General features: G+C 44.3%; 1 protein-coding gene across 3 annotated transcripts in view; it reads left to right on the top strand.

Annotated features, from left to right (window-relative positions):
* The window catches only part of PELI1 (pellino E3 ubiquitin protein ligase 1), a 31,958-nt gene extending 12,242 nt beyond the window's left edge, over positions 1-19,716 (top strand). Inside the window, exons 1-8 of one of the 3 annotated variants that reach the window (XM_014964764.1) lie at positions 1,978-2,105; positions 3,343-3,491; positions 10,592-10,736; positions 12,514-12,643; positions 14,229-14,330; positions 16,757-16,954; positions 17,072-17,260; positions 18,210-19,716. In XM_014964764.1, the coding sequence (XP_014820250.1) occupies positions 3,440-3,491; positions 10,592-10,736; positions 12,514-12,643; positions 14,229-14,330; positions 16,757-16,954; positions 17,072-17,260; positions 18,210-18,776 (1,383 nt within the window). In that variant the 5' untranslated portion in view covers positions 1,978-2,105; positions 3,343-3,439 and the 3' untranslated portion in view covers positions 18,777-19,716. Of the gene's footprint in view, positions 1-1,977; positions 2,106-3,342; positions 3,492-3,542; positions 3,561-10,591; positions 10,737-12,513; positions 12,644-14,228; positions 14,331-16,756; positions 16,955-17,071; positions 17,261-18,209 lie in introns of those variants that run through there. The other 2 variants (XM_014964765.1, XM_014964763.1) reach the window with 2 other exon arrangements.
* The last annotated feature ends 265 nt before the right edge of the window (positions 19,717-19,981 follow it).

The raw sequence follows: 19,981 nt of genomic DNA on the forward strand, positions 1-19,981 counted from the left end.
ATTATTCAGTGGTGTGTCCTCTTTGGTGGCCAGAAGCAGAAACCTGGAGAAGAATGGAATAGGGGAGCACCTCTACATCAAGGCTTCTCCAGGTACTTCTCAGAGTTCAGCAACCTGGGGCTGAATGACTTCTGTGGAGCAGAGAGGTATCTTTGTGCATAGTAATCTCTGATAGGAGTGGGGTGGGGAGAAGCTGTCTATGAGCCTATGTGTGGTTTTATTATCCAGAATATCCTATGGCAAGGAGTTCTGCAGCTGAGTTTGTCGGGTAGGTGGCACGTAACAGCACAACCTTACAAGTATTGGGTAGTAGGGAAAGGCTGGCAGGAGGGCACAGGCCAAGGAGGGAGAAAACTGGTGTTTGCCTTGTTCTCAGCAGTGAAAGCTGACTTGGGTGGAGTTGCAACTTGTGCTGAGTTACCATACATCCCAAGCACAAGTCTTGTGAGGAGCAGCTGAGGGAGCTGGGGGTCTTCAGCCTGGAGAAAAGGAGGCTGAGGGGAGACCTTCTCGCTCTCTACAGCTCCCTGAAAGGGAGGATGTAGCCAGGGGGTCTCTTGTCCCAAGGAACAGGTGATGGGGCAAGAGGAAACAGCCTCAAGTTGTGCCAGGGGAGGTTTAGGATGGATATTAGTAGAAATTTCTTCACCAAAAGGGTTGTGAAGCCTTGGAAGAGGCTGTCCAGGGAAATGGTGGAGTCACCATACCTGGAGATATTTAAAAGACATGTAGATGTGGTGCTGAGGGATGTGGGTTAGTGGTGGGCTTGGCAGTGTTAGGTTAATGGTTGGTCTTGATGGTTTTAACGATCCCTTCCAACCAAACCCACTCTGTGCCATTATGAACAGCGAGTGGGTTTGAGAGCACAGGGCTTTGAGTGCTGCCTCCCCACCATCGGTTCTGCTGGTACCACTGCTGTGAGCTGAACTGGGAAACAGATCTGGCTGAAAACCACCTGAGCAGGTAAACCAGCTTTGAAAAGCATGGATGGATTAGGGAAACCAGTCCCTGGAACTGCGCTTGCAAAATCAAGGAGGCAAACTGAGGAATGGACAGCAGAAGCGTGTGCGGGGAGCAGTAGTCACCTGTAGAAGTTGGGAGATGTCAACTGTCAGCCTGCATAGATGTGGCTTGAGCCAGGGTAACCGTGAACACCTTCTTGGCCCTCTACAAACTTGCTGTGAAGGTTGAGCTGCTGCCTCGTACCGTGCTTGCGGCAGCCTGGGAGCGTTTGCGCGATGGGTTCTAAGAGGCGGTGGTAACTTGGAAGCGGTGGGTAACTCCATCACCGTTTTCTGGCTCAGACATTTCAATTATCCCACCCACAGGCTCGATGCAGTGATTTCCATGTTGGTGGAATAAGAGCTGAGCTCAGAAACTGGTCTAGCACCTGCAGGTTTGCCTTTTCTGAACGTGTATCCTATAGGAATGAGCTATAGGTTGGCCCTGGGAGTTTGGGTACAGGTGGGCTCTGCCAGTGTGTCCTGGGTCTGCTTCCACAGCGCTAGTGAAACCGGGGATGGCGATGCCTCGAGAGGTTCTGCTGGTTTATTCTCACTGTATTAAGAAATCACTTTTTGCGTGGGAGGTGAGGAAAGCTAGCTGGGCTAATAAGTGATGATTTAAATTAAAGGGGAAAAAAAAAGAGAGAAGGTATAGCGTGCATGGGTACAGTTATGTAAGGGAAGCGGAGAAGGAAATAGATCAGTGTTTCTCCCAGAACCTCATTCCCGGAGCTGCTGGGGAGTTGGGCGGCAGGATCTTTCTTTTCAACACACCCTCTGCTTCCTTTTTGCCTTTTTGGGTCCGGACAGGGATGGATTTCTGGAGGGGCTGAGCAGGATGCTCAGCCAATGGAGCCTGGCACGGCAGGGTTTACCCGGCTGACGCAAGGCAGAGCCAGCCCCTCTCCTGTCGGAAGGAACTACCCACCGCTTAAGTAAAAGCAGAGGGAGCAGAGGCACTCGCTCTAGTCTGGCAGTTGCTGCGGGTTTTAAAGGAGTTGGTGGATTTCGGCTGGTTTTAAACAAGCTCCAAAGAGTGGTTTGATTTATATATAATTCTTCTGTACTGCGTAGAAATTCTGAAAGGATAAAAAGATACAGGTAAGTGCTCTGCATGCCATCGCGTTCCCCTTCCTAGTGTTGTATTTTTCGCAGTCTCTTTTCTAAAAGCCTCCTCGGTGTCAGTGTTTTTCAGTTAAAAGATAGTTCAGCGATGTGGTCGGAAGGAGACCCGAGAACAGTCAGCGTTTCTTCCACCTAAAATAAGAGGAGACAATCAAAGTGCATAGTATAATAACTGCTGCTCGTTCATAAGAAGCGTCAGTCGCTTCTCATTTATAGGGCTCAGAGCAAAGATGCCTTGAAACTGTCATTACCTAACAAAACCATACCAAGGAGGATGTCTCCTAATAGTCACTCCTATTTTTGCTAGATGATACAGCACGCTATGTGAGAAGGCTCTAGTGTAATACAGACACCTATTTACCGGATACTTCGGTGCGTAAACCGCCTCGTCAGGAAGTCAGAGGCTCATAAAAAACCAGAACCGTAACGTTGAGATCTGTAGAACAAGAAGTCACTGTGGTTTTCTGCAAGCACGGGGTCGGTGGCTGTGTTCTAGTTCAGGTGCATCAGGCAGTAGATCTGCCTGGGCTTAGTCATCAGAGCATAAAAAGCTCTGTCTGTTTGCGTAGCGGCCCTTCTGAAAGTAAAATACCTCTGTATATGGTATAAACTCCTAATCTCTCTGTGTGTTTATATATATATATAAAGTTGTGCTTCTGTCACTGACTTTCATTGGAAGTTGAGACTGCCTATATTTAAGGTAATACTGCATAATGTGTCTGAAGGCAGTAAAGGACATAATTTTAAAGGATCCCGACTGCAAAGTTCTCTGTATGGGAACCATCCTTTTGCCACGTTGTGCCAGTGTTGGACAAAGCTTTTTTTGGTTGAGTTTCACAGAATCTCGGGCTGTGTCTCAACTTTCAGAAACGCGGTGATGCAGGAAGCCGATTCCTTACTGCTCGCACTAGTGTAGATCAATGCTTGTACTTTTGCAAGGCACTCCCCAAAGGTACAAATATATAGTGCTACAGCTAATGAACAGTTAATTTTCTGTCAGCGGGCCTCTGCTTTATTGTTTTATGGTTTCATGCGTTGCAGGTTATCTAAATAATCTTTGTATGATAATCTGAGCATGAAATCAAAGCTGTCCCATTTTAACAAAACACGCAGAGTTTGCCGTACCAGCCCAAGCGCAAGTAGAGCCAGCAGCTTGGGTAGAAAGCTGGAAATGAATCTTCTTGAAAGTAGCTGGTGTGAATAACTTTCACAGGTGGCTCAGCTGATTGATTGAGCGAGTCCAACCTGCGGCGTGTGGGACCCGGTGCTGTGCGGGGGCGGCCGGCGGAGGAGCTCTGCCTCCTGCGAGGATGCGCGCTTCGTCACTGGTGTATCCCAGAGCTGACGTGGAGGACATGGGTGGTAAGGGGGCGTGAGGCTGCATGTAAACGCCGTGGGCTCGCTGGCGAAGAACTTTCTCGGCTAATTAAGGTTATGGATAATATCGCAGTGGCAGCTTTTTAAAATAGACACCTTGTGCTGAAAGACAAATGTTTTCAGCTTCCCACACGCAGTCTGAATTACATCATTTAGAACCTGTAGGAGGCTACCGTGGTTTCCTCAGGGGAGGATCAGCTGTTACTTTTCCTAACTGGAAAAAAAAAAAAAAGGCTGGATGATTTTTATTTCATTCTTTTTTTTCGGGGGGAATATTTTCAGAATTTGTTTTTGTCACTCTGTCAGAGCGGATCGTTAGTGCTTACGCAAATCTTCCAGGTTTAATACACCAGGCACCATCTCATCCCATCAGCAGCAGTTCAGAATCACAGGACTTGAAGTTAGCAGAGGTCTGACTGAAATCAGGCCCCTGTGCTTAGACAGATTTTTTTTTTCCATCTTCTGAACAGGAATGCTATTTTTGAGTACTGTCATAAAGTCCAGACTCTCATAAGTGCCTATAATAGAAGTCTTGTTCTAAAACACTTGCCTTCTTCATTGAACAAAGGTGCTTGTCCTCACACTCCTATTCCTGCCTTCCCTAAAATTGCTAAGAACTTCTCAGGCTTGCTCCTGAGGCTGAAACAAGGACTTGGAGCAGGACACTGGATGGCAAGCTGACTAAAACTGCCATTTCTTAGCCTGGAAAAAGTTAGTTGTAGCCTTGGTGCAAAGCAGGTTTGCTCTTGTGTATCAAGTTAGTGCCTCTTCTGAAGGTGTCTACAGGCAACATGCCTTTCTTTTTTCTTCTTTTTTTTTTTTTTTTACGGTGTTCTGTGACTCTTGACCAGCCTACTAATGGCAGATGTCCGTGGTAAAAAGATGCTTTCATTCTGTTTATGACAATGAAAAACCCCCTCTTGAGATTTTTGCAGATGTTCTCAAGACACGGCAGCAGAGAGTTGTTTGCATTGTTCCGCGCTTGTTACCCTGTGCAGGAGAGACTGCTTGCTCATTCCAGAGCTTGGCCTTGTCTTATTTTCACTGCTTTCATATCATAAGACACTTTTGTGTGCATAGTTGGATGACTAAGCTTATTCAGAGGTTATAAAAGAAAAGGCGAACAGTATAGACTAAGGAAAGAATAAGCCATACAAAAGCAAAAGGCTGGACTAATTTTCCACAGTCCCAAGGCTAACTCTTTTTTTTTTTTTTTTTTTTTGCTGATGAGCAACTCCCTTTTCTAGAAAGGATAAAATGAATTATCCTTCCTTAGAAAGGTAAATTAGGACTACTGACCTAAAGTGACAGTGCAGTTAGAATAGGTAAGAGCTGCATCGCTATACCTTGCCTGGGCATCTGTAGTGAAGGATGCAAGGTGTAAATAGAATCTCAAAAGTGGAATATAAAACCTGCAAAACTCAAAGTTCCAGGTACGTGTGTGAAGGGAAATGTGAACTTGTTTTTAACTGGAAACTGAGGAAGTGTGAAAACTCGTTGATAAACACATGCTCTTCTGTGTGTTCTTTTTACCCAGGTGATTTCTTCAGTAAAAACTATTTTAACAAAAGCCACCAAAGAGATTGCTAGGGAAAAAAAAAAAAAAAACAGTTAAAGGAGAATAACTTCCCACTGGTGATTTAACCATCTTGTAGAAGAAAGTAATTTATAGAATCATAGAATGGTTAGGGGGGGAATCCCAATCTGTGTCTCAGCTTTCAGAAAGGTGGTGATGCAAGAAGCCAATTCCTTATTGCTCGCACTAGTGTGGATCAGCAGGAATATCGTTGCTATTGTTTGTGAAATCTGGACTTGTGTTTGCACAAGCAGGCAGTCTCCTGGGATTTACTTTGATTTGGGTTTTTTTTTTAACTTTTCTCTCATTACTTAGAGCTTCTTTCTTCCATGCTTGCAAATACCCTTCATCTTGAGAGACTAGAATTCTGCATGGGTCCTTTGCGTCTCACAGTGACTTTAACTTTCATATTCTGGTCCTTTAAATCTGGAAGTCAAGATTTTTGCCTTTGAAGGGGTGAGATGTAACCGTAGAAGAGATTATACAGCGCTAAATTACTGTGTGTGTGTTCAGGGGAGTTTTGGTTTCTGATCTTGCAGCTGTAAGATTGGAAACTGGAGTACTAAAGAGCTTAAATGTGGAAATGGATGTTGGCAAACTGGGGTCCTACTGGTGTTTTGTCAGGTAACTACACTATTCAATATGAATTCTTGGTTTGAAGAGAAGAATGGGGTTTTAAATCCAAACAAAGCAATAGATGGTAATATGTAAATCTCAGGATAAAATTTTGTTTCATTGGTAATGGAGTTGCTCATAATTTAGGTCTAACTGATGAAAAGTGGCACTTAACAAGCAACTGAAATATGCACCTTAAAATTTTGTCTTGGGCTTCTTAAAGTTAATTGTATTCCTAGTATAATTTAGGTTGGGAGATTGTCTCAAAATAAATGTCCCCCCTACTCAAAGTGGGACCGGACGGCCTTTGATCAGGTTGTCATGGGGCATGTGCAGCTGAGGTTTTGGTATTTCCAAGGATGGAGATCCCACAAACTCTCTTCATTTATGTTTTTCCTCCCTCCCCACAATGGTTAATAGGGATTTCTTTGTTGCAGCTCCTTTGTTGCCTCTTGTCCTGTCACTGCATATCTGTGAGAAGGGCTGGATTATGTTTTGACTGTATTTCCCCCCCTCCCCGATTTAACACAGAATTACGGAGGGAGGAGTGGATATGAGAATTACAAGGATAGTAAATGGAGAACTACAAATAGCAAATTGTATAAAAATAAAAAGGTCAGTAGACAAGCTGTTTTGTGCTTTATTTCTAAAAGCCAGAAAAATCCGAACCTTAGAATACGTAGACACAGAATATAAAGAACATAATGCAAAAATTTGATATCTCCCCCCCATTTTTATATCTGAATCAGCATATTTTTATTTAATGTACTCATTGACAGAGGACTTCTTTTTCTACTGTGGAAGTGGGGGCTTTTTATGCAGTTTTTTAGAAAAGGGCTAGTCTGGCACTAGCTACAGTTGCTAGCAGCCTATAATGCTGGCTCTGTGTTTAGAAAATGATGGTAATTTATTACAAAGAGACTTTTATTCTAGTATTTTTAGCTCACAGTTGAGTGTTTAATGAATCTCTGCTTGGGCTCATTGAATTTATGTTCTCCCTTCCCCCCTGCCTCATTTTAACCATTAAGATACTGCTATTCTTGCTGCAATTCCAAAAAGCTGCACTTGGCCTATTAAATAGGGAACTCATTCACGAGGGACTGCGCCTCAGAGCAAACGCCATCTGAAGACTTTCTGAAGAAGCCACCAAAGACCAGTCCTGTATGAGTCTCGTGATCAGAAAAGGCAGCTGGATGATGGAGGATAGCTGGTGAGCTAAAGCTGATAGTTGAAAACCACTCAAAATTCAGCATATCTCTAGGTGCCCCGCTGAAAATGGCATGTTGAGTGAAAGCAGGCAGGCTCTTTGACTCTTCATCTACTCTGAAGGACGGTTTGCTGGGTCTTCCCAGACAATCTGCCTTCAGAGACTGGTGTGTGAATGTGACAGGATGATGATAAGGCTTTTCCTTCGAACCTGAATGGAATCAGAAATCTCTGGTTTGCTTTCTCCCATCGCAGTCTTTGCCTTCTGTGACTCAAGTGAATGTGGAACAGGAAGGTTTGTGAGAAAGCAGGATTTCCATTCCTCAAACAAAACAATTTTTTTATTTTTCTGTTTCAGTTTAGATGTTATCTCTTTCCTGTCCCACAAGAGAGTTGCATGTGACAGTATTGTGCAGGTTACCTTCCGGGAGCTTTCTCCAGGCTCCAGAGGAACCAGTATTAAGAATAAAAATGCATCGCTTGTTTACGAGCTCTTCCTCTTCCAGTTTCCTATTTTTGAGACTGGTGCCCATCGTGCTTTTCTGCTGACTGCAAATAGTTGGGTTTGCCTCTTATCCCATCGAGTCGTGCCTTTCCAAAACTGTTTAATCTGCCTTGCAAGTTGCATTACTAATTATATTGTATAATACAGGGCTGCACACGGAGTTTTCAGGCTTTAGTCCCTTCTCTGTAGCAGAAGTGGAGATCTTGAGGTGACAATCTGCTGCTACCAGCAAACTTATGATTTGCAAAAATCTATGATTTCTGAAGAATGTAGGATGGGGTGGCATCTTGTTAATTAACACCTTGTTCCTCATCACTGTGGAAGGGACTTGCAGGAGTTTTGGGGCAGTTGGTTATTCAGAGCCTGCTTCAATGAAGCCTCCTCCACCGGTGGCCAGAGATGCAGCTGCAAAATGGCAAAAAGCAAACTTGCACGTCTTTTGCTTAAGCAGTTGGTTGCTTAATTGTGTACTGGGACTACAGGGCCAAGTTGTCTCTGTAATATATTTAATTAGCCTTTCCTAATACTTTCAAGAAGTCTCTTGTAGTATTCCAGGAATAAAAACTGGACAGGTTTGATGTTCTCCTAGGGGACGTTAGACTCCTCTCTAGTGGAAGAACACTTGAATTTTATTTGCAGACATTACATGTTACTCGGACTAGGCTTTGGGAACTCACTGGAAGAATATAATCTTTGTTATTTCTGGGAATGAAATGAGTCTTCCTTTTTTGGGGTACAGTGCATCAGGCAGATCATACCGGGCGAGAAGTAGCATGTACGTTGCACTGATTATGGTTTTTTAGGGGCTTTGAATTTTGAAGTTACGGGATTTTAGTAGCTGTGAAAGTGACGTGTGCAGCTTATAAATGTTATGAGACATCTTTTAAAAAATTAGGTTCAGGCCTTTAAAGATGTATAAGCAAGCTGTTTTACTAATGGTAGCTTTAGATGGCTAGCTCTTGAACCATCCTTAAGTAAGAAGCGGGTCTCCATCATGTGTGCTGGTCCCAAAATAAACTTGGCTGGATATCTTTAAATGTTAAACAAAAACGTATTAAGGGGGGGAGCTGAGCGTTAAATGTTGGACACTTTTCCTTGTATTAAGAAGTTCTAGTTCACTTCTTGCCTTGCTGAAGTCTGTCCCTTGGAAGTGTTGGCCCCTCTCACGGTTTCTGCTTGGCTGTCTCCAATGAGGAGGTTACTGGCCACCTCTTCACCAACTTCTTCAGTCTTCTTTCACTCTTCATGTGTAATTATCTCTAATGAGACTCAAAAGCTGAGTCTGTGACTGGGAGATGTATTTTTTTAGTTTTCCATGAAATTGTTCACTTGGGTGAGCGGAGGAGAAGTTATGCCAAACCTTTTCTTGTACTAGTGGCAAAAGTTAAAGTTATTTTTAATGCTTGTCTTCCCACCTTCTCTAAGTGAATGGATCAGCTTATTTTTTTTAAACACCATAGTGTTGGGTGGATACTATTGAAATCTTTTTTGTTTTAATTCTGCCATGGTGTTTACTATTCCTATGCTATTTCCTAATGGGTGGTGCTATAGATTTCACAGCAGTATTTCTTCTGAGTTGTTAAATGCCAGTTCAGAGGACAACCAAAAGAAATGTGAAGCCTTGCTTGTGAAATGCAGTGGCCAAGATGAAGTCAGATGGATGACTGAAGAGCGGGAGGGAGACTGCTGAGGAGATCAATATTCAAGTAGAAAATAGGCTAATCATTTGGGGAGGAAATTAAAACATTAGGAGCTGTTTGAACAGAAGGCAGAATGTTAACCATTAGTACTAAAAAAAAAAAAAACAAAGCCACTTAGTAAATAGCTTTTTGAGTTGGTATGAAAACTTACTTGAAAGAACCAAGGGATTCTTCTTGTTTTGTTAAACAAGGCCTCAAACAGGCTGGCATCAGCTTTATTCGTTATCGAGCAAGGGCTCTGGTGGGAAGGCTTTTCTCTACAGGAGTGGGTCAGGGATGGGTCAGAGGTGTCTGGAAACGTTACTAATGAGAAGCTGTAAAATAACTAGTGTGAACTGTTCCTCAAAGCAGAAGTGTAATGAAAAATTGCACTTCAAGAGACTGTTCTCATCAAGAATTATGTTGAATTCCCCTTCCTGAGTCTCCTGCAAACAGCTGTTTGTATTACTTCTGTCTCTGGTTAAACACGAGAGATCACACTACATGCCCCAAACTTGGTACCAAGTTGTCATACAACTTCTTCCCATCTACAAGTCCAGAAACTTCTTGGAAAGTTCTGAATCAGATGTTTGCCATGAAAACTTCTATCTCTCTAGCTAATGGGCAGGTCTTGCTTTGGTTGTTTGCGGTTTTTTCTTTAAATTTAATCCTTTTCTGGCTCTACTTCATGATAGTTTAAGGACATGCAGGTGCTGAAGAGGGTACAGCAGAGGGCTACAAAGATGATGAGGAGCCTGGAGCATCTCTCTTATGAGGAGGGGCTGGGGGACTTGGGTCTTTTTAGTCTGGAGATGAGAAGACTGACGGGGGATCTGATCAATGCTTATAAATACTTAAAGGGAGGGTGTCAAGAGGATGGGGCTGGTCTTTTTTCGGTGGTGCCCAGTGCCCAGAGGAAATGGGCACAAACTTGAACCTAGGAAGTTCCACCTAAACATGAGGAGGAACTTCTTTACTTTGAGAGTGGCAGAGCCCTGGAAGAGGCTGCCCAGGGAGGTGGTGGAGTCTCCTTCTCTGGAGACATTCCAAATCCACCTGGACACGTTCCCGTGCAACCTGTTCTAGGTAGACAGGACCCCCCCTCCTATGCCAGGGGGGTTGGACTAGATAATCTCCAGAGGTCCCTTCCAACCCCATGTGATTCTGTGATAATTGAACTAAACATACAAATGAAGTTATATGCCATTTATACTAAAAACTAGCATGAAGGAAGATGACCGTGGATTTTTCATCAAGACCATACTGGAATTTTTCTAAATGTACTTGTGGGGTTTTGGTTTTTTTGTGATCTGGTGGTTCTTCCAGGCAATTCAACCTTAATTGATGTGGTTTTCAGTGGATGTTTTTAAAATTATTTCAGGCAAATCCAAAATATAGAAAAGGCAAAATACTGTGCCTACTGTATCAGATAGGTGTGCGGGTTTGTGTAATCGATGGATTTGAGTCTTTTCTCTTACTCTTAATTTTATCTTTGTTTTTACAGGAAATAATGAAACAAGTGTGCCACAACTCTTGATCAGAGACCTGAAATTTGAGAAGAAGTCATTAGCTAAGCTCATGTTTTCTCCTGATCAAGAAAATCATCCATCAAAAGCACCAGTAAAATATGGTGAATTGATTGTATTAGGGTAAGTCTTTGTATCTTGGTTGGAAGTGGCAATGAAGGTAGAATTCCAGGGTGCACCTAGAGCAGATAAAATGCAGGTTGCTGCAGGAGAGGGTCCCACAACCTCTCCCTTGAACTCCCTCTTGCAATGTTTCTGGTGAGGGTGCAACTGATAGGCTTCTCTTTGGTAGCTGTCTCATGCCAAGGAAAGTGGGCTTGCTGTTTTTGGTGGCCTTGTACATAGTGTGATATATTGGAGAATTGCAGTGCAGTAGGCATAACTTTTGGGGACAGTGTGAGTGTGAAGGTCGGGCTCTAAACAGTTGAGTAGGTGTAAGTTTGGGTTTCACTCTTGTGTTCTTCCCAGGGAAGCGTTTCATGACAAAGGCAGGCAGTTTGGAAAGGCTTTCCAAGTTGGTTCTGGGTTGGACCCAGACAGATGACTGATGGGATAATGTGGAAGGACAGGTTCCCTCAGACTTGAAGTAAAATGAAAGGAGTTTTATAAGAAAGTGGTTGCCAACTCTGTAATATTCAAGTGCAAACAGAAGACTTTAACAAAGCAAGTTTGCCAGCTGGCCTGTTGGTGTTGACACGGTCAAAGGGAGGGTCTGAGGGTTTGCAGTGTATCTGGGTCTAAAGGGTTAAATTGGCATCTCGGAGGACAGCATATCTGTTTCTTCTAAGCTGCTGAATATGAGCCAGCAGTGTGCCCAGGTGGCCAAGAAAGCCAATGGCATCCTGGCTTGGATTAGAAATAGCGTGACCAGCAGAAGTAGGGAGGTGATTGTCCCCCTGTACTCAGCACTGGTGAGGCCACACCTGGGGTATTGTGTCCAGTTCTGGGCACATCAATACAAGAGAGATCTGGAGGTGCTGGAGCGAGTGCAGAGGAGGGCAACGAAACTGGTGAAGGGCCTGGAAAACAAATCGTATGAGGAGCGGCTGAAGGAGCTGGGACTGTTTAGATTGAGGAAGAGGAGGCTGAGGGGAGACCTCATCACTCTCTACAACTACTTGAAAGGACACTGTAGAGAGGTTGGTGCTGGTCTCTTCTCACAGGTAATTAATGACAGAATGAGAGGGAACGGCTTCAAGCTCCAACAGGGTAGGTTTAGACTGAACATTAGAAAGGAATTTTTCACAGAAAGAGTGGTTGGGCATTGGAACAGGCTGCCCAGGGAGGTGGTGGCATCACTATCCCTGGATGTGTTTAAGAGTAGTTTCGATGTGGTGTTGGGGGATATGGTGTAGGGGAGAATTTTGTAGAGTAGGGTTGATGGTTGGACTCGATGATCCCAAAGCTCTCTTCCAACCTAGACGATTCTAGGATTCTTATGGGGTTTTATTTCATCCAAAACTCTCTAAAATACTAGGTCTACACCGGGGTTGATGAGTATTTAGACTCTTTCATGTACAGTGTGAACACATCAGAGATAAAGCTACAGATACATAACCTTACTTGCTTTAAAAGGTGTATAACCTCACTTGTTTTCATCTTTGGGATCTGAGTCTCTTTTGTTTGTCACTAGTAGCTTTGAGATTAATCCTGAATAGCATTCCTTGCCCTACAGGCTGCGTGTGTATATGCTTTAATCCTGTGGGCATTACTTCAATATTGGGCTAACCAATTCTCAGCTCCAAACAGGTGTGATTAATTGGAAATCTGTAATTATTAATGCCATATTAAATAAGAAGACCTTCTGCTTAGAATGAAAGTTTTTGTGGGTCTGGATGTCACGAGAAGCTAAGTAACACAGGAAGGTGGACTTTATTCTTTTTCTGTGTTCTTTTGATAGGTACAATGGGTCTCTCCCAAACGGAGATAGAGGAAGAAGAAAAAGTAGGTTTGCTTTATTTAAAAGGCCCAAGGCAAATGGGGTGAAACCCAGCACTGTGCATATTGCCTGTACCCCTCAAGCAGCAAAGGTAAGTAAGCTCTATTTTTTTTTTTTGTCTGGTTAAGTCTTTATTTCTTCTGGTGCTGTCTAAAGAGTTCAGTGAAATCTGCTGTTACGCTTGAGATGAAATGATGTAGAAAGCATGAAGTTCTGGCTGTGAAAAGAATGGTTTGTTTTAATCCAAGGTTTTTCAGTACCTGTCGGGTTTAACAAGACGCTGTTCAGCAAAACAGATCTGGTGCCCAGTCCTTGCTGTGTCCAGAAAGAAAAAAATGTTTATTTTTGAAACATGAATGTTCAGGGCACAGGCTGGTCATGTAAAACACTTTTTCTGTTTTGTTTTCCTTCCGAACTCACTACAGACATCTGTTCTGCCCTTCCTGATTTCGCACTCATTCATGCTTTAGGGCTAACTTCACTTCCCACGGAGCTTGACTTTTAAACGATGCGGTGCCAGAGCTCTGTGTGTGCTCCCTGCTCCATTCCATGGGTGCTTTCCCCAGGGATGAGGACAGGTGGGTTTTGCAGGGCAGGCTTTATACCACTTGGAATAGAGTTCAGAATTCCTGTTAAGATGCAGTAAAGAAAGGGCTTAGATCCTGAAGTTGAATTGCATTTCATGTCAAAACTAATATATTACAGCTAAGGCATTACTGTGAAATACTTCCGTATTGTGGCGATTTAAGTGTATGTGCAGTTATGTTCCAAAATAAATGGAGCATTTCTACTAAAACAAATGGAATTAGAGAATACTTGGTGGTTGTTTAGAGATGCCAGTGTCAAGATCAGGCCCTAACACTACATAAAGTAGTGTTAAGTGTTTGACTTCCTAAATACCTTGACACTTAGAACCTTGATTCCTGAATTCAAGGAATGGCATAAAATATTCTGAAGCCAGAAGCATTTTGCTAACTAGAAGTTACTGTAATAGAACTATATCTCTAGAGGGTCTGTGAAAAGAACGTTTATTTTTGCTAATTCTTTATGGTCTTCAAGTGGGTGCTATTTAGAAGCGCTTCCAGAAGAGTGTTTGTTCAGTTCCTAGTGGGTAGTTGCAGAATGAAAATCTAGAAGCCTGGATGACTTTGCTACAGCTTCTGCAACCCATGCCGAGTTTCTGCATTTTACCCCCTTCACCACCACTACTTGTTATGTTTTAGTATGAGCTCGGATCCCGTTTTAGAGTGAAGTCCCTAAGTTTTTTGCCCTTGCTTTGCTGTCAGAGAAGTTGAGGCTCAGAAGGCTGTGAAGGGTGTTAAGTTCAGTTTTAGCCTCTGCACTCAGTTGTTTTGTTCTTTTGTGCCAAGTCCGGCGCTGCTTTCACACGAATCATGACTAATAATATGACTTGGTTACATGTATTTTGTTGCAGCATGTGGTAAAGGGACCAGTTTGGTCTGTTGCTGAATCAATCCTGCAGCTTTTTTTTTTTTTAATGGTCGGGACTGGTTTTTTTGGTGAAGTTAAACTACAGGTGTGTCACTAACAACCATCTGCCTCGATGCATTAATTGAGCAGAATGAGAGCCTGGTTCTGTATTTGTCTGCTTTGCTGACTGTATTCAGTAGAGTTTCTGTTGACTGGTTCAATAATATTTGGCATTTTTTCCATAGGCAATAAGTAATAAGGACCAACACAGCATATCATACACTTTGTCCCGGGCCCAGACAGTGGTAGTTGAATATACACATGACAGCAACACAGATATGTTCCAGGTATGTGAAGTAAACATGATATATAAATGTATTCTGGCTTTTTGGTAGTTTCTAATGAGGCATCCTCCCAACAGGCTTTTTCCCTTAGACCCAAAAGTTTGCACGTGTCACTTTTCTGCACTTGACTGTTCAGAGACGCTTAATTCCCTTCATTCCCAAGGCTGCAGATCTCTGCATCTCTTTTAGGCTTGGTTGGAGGTGAAAGTTGGGGTTTTTTTGTGACTAATGCACAGTGTTATGGCTTTGCCTTTGCTGCTCTGCAAGTCATGAAACCTGTCTTCTGGTCCCTCCTTGTGAAATGAAGAATAAAGTGCGTGGGTTTTTTTAAGTACTTGGAACTTTACTGCTAGCATTTACGGAGGGATTTGGGATCAGGGTAGAAGAAGTGTACAGTGTGAAAATATAGGAAAGCTCGACACAACTGAACTAACTAAAATCTCCCAAAGGCCTTGAAACAAGCCCAGAAATAAGTCTAAAGTGCTGGGAGGTGTGGAGAGCGGAGACCCAATTCTGATGTGCTGGCAGTTCAGAGCAACTGTGTCGCAGCCCCTGTGTACACGAGACAGAACCACAAACACGTTTGCAGCTGTGGTGTGCGCTCATATCTTGTAATTGTTTCCTGTTTTCTTCTCAAAAGACAGGGTTTTGGTTTTGGGGGAGGTTTTTTAATGCGCTTTGTTCCTCCCAGTTCCTGGACTGATCTTGCGTTGATTTTTTTTTTTGTTGTCGTCACTGATTTACGGCAAGGAGTTTTGCTGTCACAGCATTTAGCTGTGATGCTGCTGCAGGAACTGAGAAGGGTGGGAGTTGTTGGGAAGCTCTTGTAGGTCTGCAAATACCTGCAGTGGAGCAAAAGGGCTGGGAGGAACCGACTGCCACACAAGCTGTTGCTGGTTGTGAGTGTTGTCTCCCCAGGCGTGCCGTGGCCTGCGTGTGCCGCTCTGACAGCGCCAGGCCCCGTGTGTGATGGGTTTATCCTGCCTAAGAAGAAAAAAAGAAAAATAAATTCTGCCAGAGCAGTTTCGGTCTCGTGAAAGCTCCACATCCAGCCTTCACCAAAACGCACCCCGGGCTTTTGGGTCTCCTGCCAAGCAAATAATTGGTCTTAATGTAACCGGCTATTTCGTGTGGGGCTGTTGAAATGTCTGGAAGTGAGAGGTAGTAGTGTGTAAGTGAGTTTTAAACCTGGCTACGTGGATGTTTGGAAAGAGAGAGCAAGTCCAGAAGAAGCCATGGAGATGCTGTAAGGACTGGAGCCTCTCTCCTGTGAGAACAGGGTGAGAGAGTTGGGGGGGTTCAGCCCGGAGAAGGCTCCAGGGAGACCTTCGAGCCCCTTCCAGTCCCTAAAGGATAGCTCCAGTCCCTCCAGGAAAGCTGGGGAGGGACTCTGGGTCAGGGAAGAGAGCCACAGGATGAGGGGGAATGGTTTAAACTGAAAGAGGGGAGATTTAGATGAGATCTCAGGAAGAACTTCTTTGCTGTGAGGGTGGTGAGAGCCTGGCCCAGGTTGTCCCGAGAAGCTGTGGCTGCCCCATCCCTGGAGGGGTTCAAGGGCAGGTTGGAGGGGGCTTGGAGCAACCTGGTGTGGTGAGAGGTGTCCCTGCCCAGGGCAGGGGGGTTGAAACTCTATCTTCAAGGTCCCTTCCAACCCAAACCATTCTGTGATGTAACTTCTTTTCATGCTTTATAAGGAAAAGGACAAGATGAGTTGACGGGAAAAGCAGTGAAACCCATTTAATTCTATCAAAGCCAGTAGAGTTGCGTGGGACTGCAAAGCTCATTCTTCCACGCAGCCAGAAAGAAGGCACAACTACTAGAAAAATCAGTTTGTAGTCAGACATTGTGTTCCATGTACATTAACGTAACTCCTCCCCACCACAAACATCCTGGACCTGCTCTTTCCTGACAATTTTGATACTTCTCAGTGCCCTGCCGGAGCTGGAGAGGCAACTCATGTCATCTCATTTTCCTGCATCTACACCTCCAACCTCCTCTGGCACCATTCAGAATATTCTGGGTGTGCAAAGTGACTGAATATCACTTTTTTTCCATCTAATTGGCTCTTTCCTCGCTGTTTTGGCGCTGCCGCAGCTGGTCCGGCTGACCTGAGTGTAGCCTTTCTGATGAGGCGGCCTTCAATGGGAAATCATCTCAGTATTGACTTAATTACATCACTTCATTTCCCCTTCCTTTGGTTGGCTGTACTCAGCCTTCAGAATAACTTTGATCACATGGAGGTGGAATAACTCATCCATTGAGATGTGGCTTTAGAAACCTTTCGTTTAGATTCGTGGAGCCGGAATGCTGTGATTCTTCCTTGATTGCTTTTAAATGTTTTGAGTTTGTGAATATTCCTAGGCCCAAAGGCAAACTTCTAAATGGGTTTGTGGTGTGTTTTGTTATTTTTTTTCTAAATCCCTTTCCAGATTGGTCGGTCAACGGAGAGTCCTATTGACTTTGTAGTGACAGATACAGTTCCTGGAAGTCAGAGCAATTCGGATACGCAATCTGTGCAGAGCACTATCTCACGGTTTGCCTGCAGAATCATATGCGAGCGCAACCCCCCTTTCACAGCAAGAATATACGCTGCGGGGTTTGACTCCTCAAAAAACATCTTTCTTGGGGTAAGAGATCTCTTTCTTTGTTCCTCCAGCTTCAGTGCAGGCTTAGTTTCCAACCAAATTCATAGCTCCCCTTCAACCCGATCAATCAAAGGTTTGTGTTGGTGTCGTTTCTCTTAGGAGAAAGCTGCCAAGTGGAAGACGTCGGATGGGCAAATGGATGGACTGACCACAAACGGGGTTCTAGTCATGCATCCCCGGAATGGATTTACAGAAGACTCCAAGCCAGGGGTGTGGAGGGAGATATCCGTGTGTGGGAACGTGTTCAGCCTCCGGGAGACCAGATCAGCTCAGCAGAGGGGAAAGATGGTAAGAGGAGCGACCGATGGCTGCGCGGCCCGTTGAAAATGGCTCAACAGGGGCTGGAATCTGCCTCCTTTGGTGTGGAAGTCACCTCTGTCATTAGCTCTGCTGGCTCCTTGTGTGTTTGTGTGTCCATGTGGGATGGTGTCTGGCTCAGCCTGGGTAACTGATAGTGTTTGTCTCCAAACTGGTATGTAATTGCAGATCTAGGCTGCGCTTCTCAATTCATTTGCTGGTTTGCAGAAGAGCACAGCAGACTGTTGTAGCCTTGACCACCTTTTAAAGAGTATTTTCCTGCTGGAATTTATGCTTTTCAGGTTTTCCCGCTTTTCCTTTTCTGTAGAATTCCTTTTCTCTGGAATTAAGAGTTTTATTGACACATGCCCGTATATCTGGATATCCATTTCCACCTTGGCGTTCTGAGTTGATTCTCTTGTTTCCAAAGCATTGGTGACATTTGGAGGAGGGGGTTGGTTTGGGTATGACTTGGGGATCCTCTTAGCAAAAAGAAATGCTATGCAGACACTTAAGTGATGCAGTTAGCTAGGGTTTCACTGAATTTCACTGAATTTTTAGGGTTGGAAGGGACCATAGAGATCTAATCCAACTCCCCTGCTAAAGCAGGATTGCTTAGAGCTTGTCAGAGCATGTTACATGTTACACAGAACATGATTGCTGACAGCTGACTTGTTCTGGAGGAGAGGAAAGGTGTGTGTGAAGAAAACAGTCTGAAACGTGGTGGAGGACTAAAGTAGACTTGTCAAGAAGGGTGGTTTTTTTTAATAAAAAAAGAGGAGAGGGAAAACCTGACACACTATGGGTGTCTTGTGTAAGGACAGTCTTGCCTGAAATGCCTTGTCTGGCTCTTCCAGGCGGATTTGTGTTAGGTCCACGCATCTTGTGGCTCTCCAGGTACCCTCTGGTGAGGTGTCTCTCTCTCTTTGTCCACCACCAGGTGGAGAACGAAACGAACCAGCTGCAGGATGGCTCCCTGATAGACCTGTGTGGGGCCACGCTGCTGTGGCGCACGGCCGAAGGGCTCTCCCGGACCCCCACCGTCAAGCACCTGGAGGCCCTCAGGCAGGAGATCAACGCGGCCAGGCCCCAGTGCCCGGTGGGCTTCAACACCTTGGCCTTTCCCAGCATGAAGAGGAAAGATGTGGTAGACGAGAAGCAGCCCTGGGTTTATCTGAACTGCGGCCACGTCCACGGCTACCACAACTGGGGGAACAAAGAGGAGAGGGACGGCAAGGATCGGGAGTGCCCCATGTGCCGCTCCGTCGGCCCCTACGTGCCGCTGTGGCTGGGCTGCGAAGCGGGTTTTTACGTGGACGCGGGACCTCCCACTCACGCCTTCAGCCCCTGCGGACACGTGTGCTCTGAAAAGACAACGGCCTATTGGTCCCAAATCCCTCTCCCCCACGGTACTCACACTTTCCACGCAGCCTGTCCCTTCTGCGCCCATCAGCTGGCTGGTGAGCAGGGCTACATCAGACTCATTTTCCAGGGACCTCTGGACTAACAGCCGTGTTTCCGAGGACTGCAGGAAACTCATAAGCTAAGCAATCCCCATTTTTTTTCAACCCTTTTTTTCGTATTCTCTGGGCTTTGCTGGTTTGCATTAAGATGAAGAATTTTTGGGGGTTGTTCTTTTTGTTACAACGAAAGTCTGGAAGAAACGGGGAGGGAGGGGGGAAGAAGAGGGGAAACCCCTGCTTTTTTTGTTTTTTTTTCCTCTTTTTAGTTAATAACTACTTCTGAAGAGGTGAAGGAAGTGTTGAGGTGAACTTCGATGCCTTCCGTTCAGCGGTTTTGAATCACATGCCCACAGTGTTTGAAAGTTGTTTCATTCTTTTTGTATATGGAGGGTAAATAGTTCAAAGAAACATTAGTTTACAGCTTGGATGCAAACGTTGTAAAATATAACGTGTATATTAACTCTTTTCTATTTATCTTTATTATTGAAAATCTGTAGAATGTTTAGAGAGTAGCATGGTCATAGTGTGTTACATCCAGCCATCGGATGTGTAGAGTAGTTCTGGATGGAGAAGGATGTGAGATGGAAACAGTAGAAAAAAAAAATCTTTTTTAATTTAAAATACTGAGTTCTTAGAATAGTTCAAATGCTTTTTAAACAAAGCTAATGCAAATTCTGATGGCATAAAGGTGTGCTTTAACCACGTTGGAAGGTAGCTAGGAAGGACTTTTTAAAAAGTCTTTTTCGTAGGACTGTGCTTAAGATCTGGTTATGAGGAGAATATTTACCAGACTCTTCGAATATGCAACTTAGTCTAGATTAAGGATATTTTTTATTTTTCCTCCCTTCATGCTAACACCTCTCTTTATTTAGCATTAGTGACGTTTGTGAGGGTTTTCCCAGTGTTAAACATTTAACAGACCTGAAAGAGGAGGCTCGTTTTGTTCCTTATGGTTTTTGGGGAGAGGGGGTGGGTTTTTGGGGAGGGGGAGCAGGGGGGAGCAGTGTCGAATGGGCTGGGGAGGGTGGGAGAGCTCGGACCAGGGCTGGACCGGGATGCTTGGAGAGGAGGTGGGCTCTGCTGAGCAGCCTCTCCTCTTCCTCTCCCTCATCACCCACCAGGACAGGCCAGTGCACGACACACGCCCTGACCCTTCTTAGCATTGAGTTCAGCTTTTTTTTTTTTTTTTTTGGCCCGCTTCAAACTTTTTTTTAAAATTTTTGTTTCTTTTTCAAAATCCAGACTGTAT

This window comes from Calidris pugnax, unplaced genomic scaffold (assembly GCF_001431845.1).
Source record: "Calidris pugnax isolate Ruff unplaced genomic scaffold, ASM143184v1 scaffold219, whole genome shotgun sequence".
In the NCBI taxonomy this organism is placed as follows: Eukaryota; Metazoa; Chordata; class Aves; order Charadriiformes; family Scolopacidae; genus Calidris; species Calidris pugnax.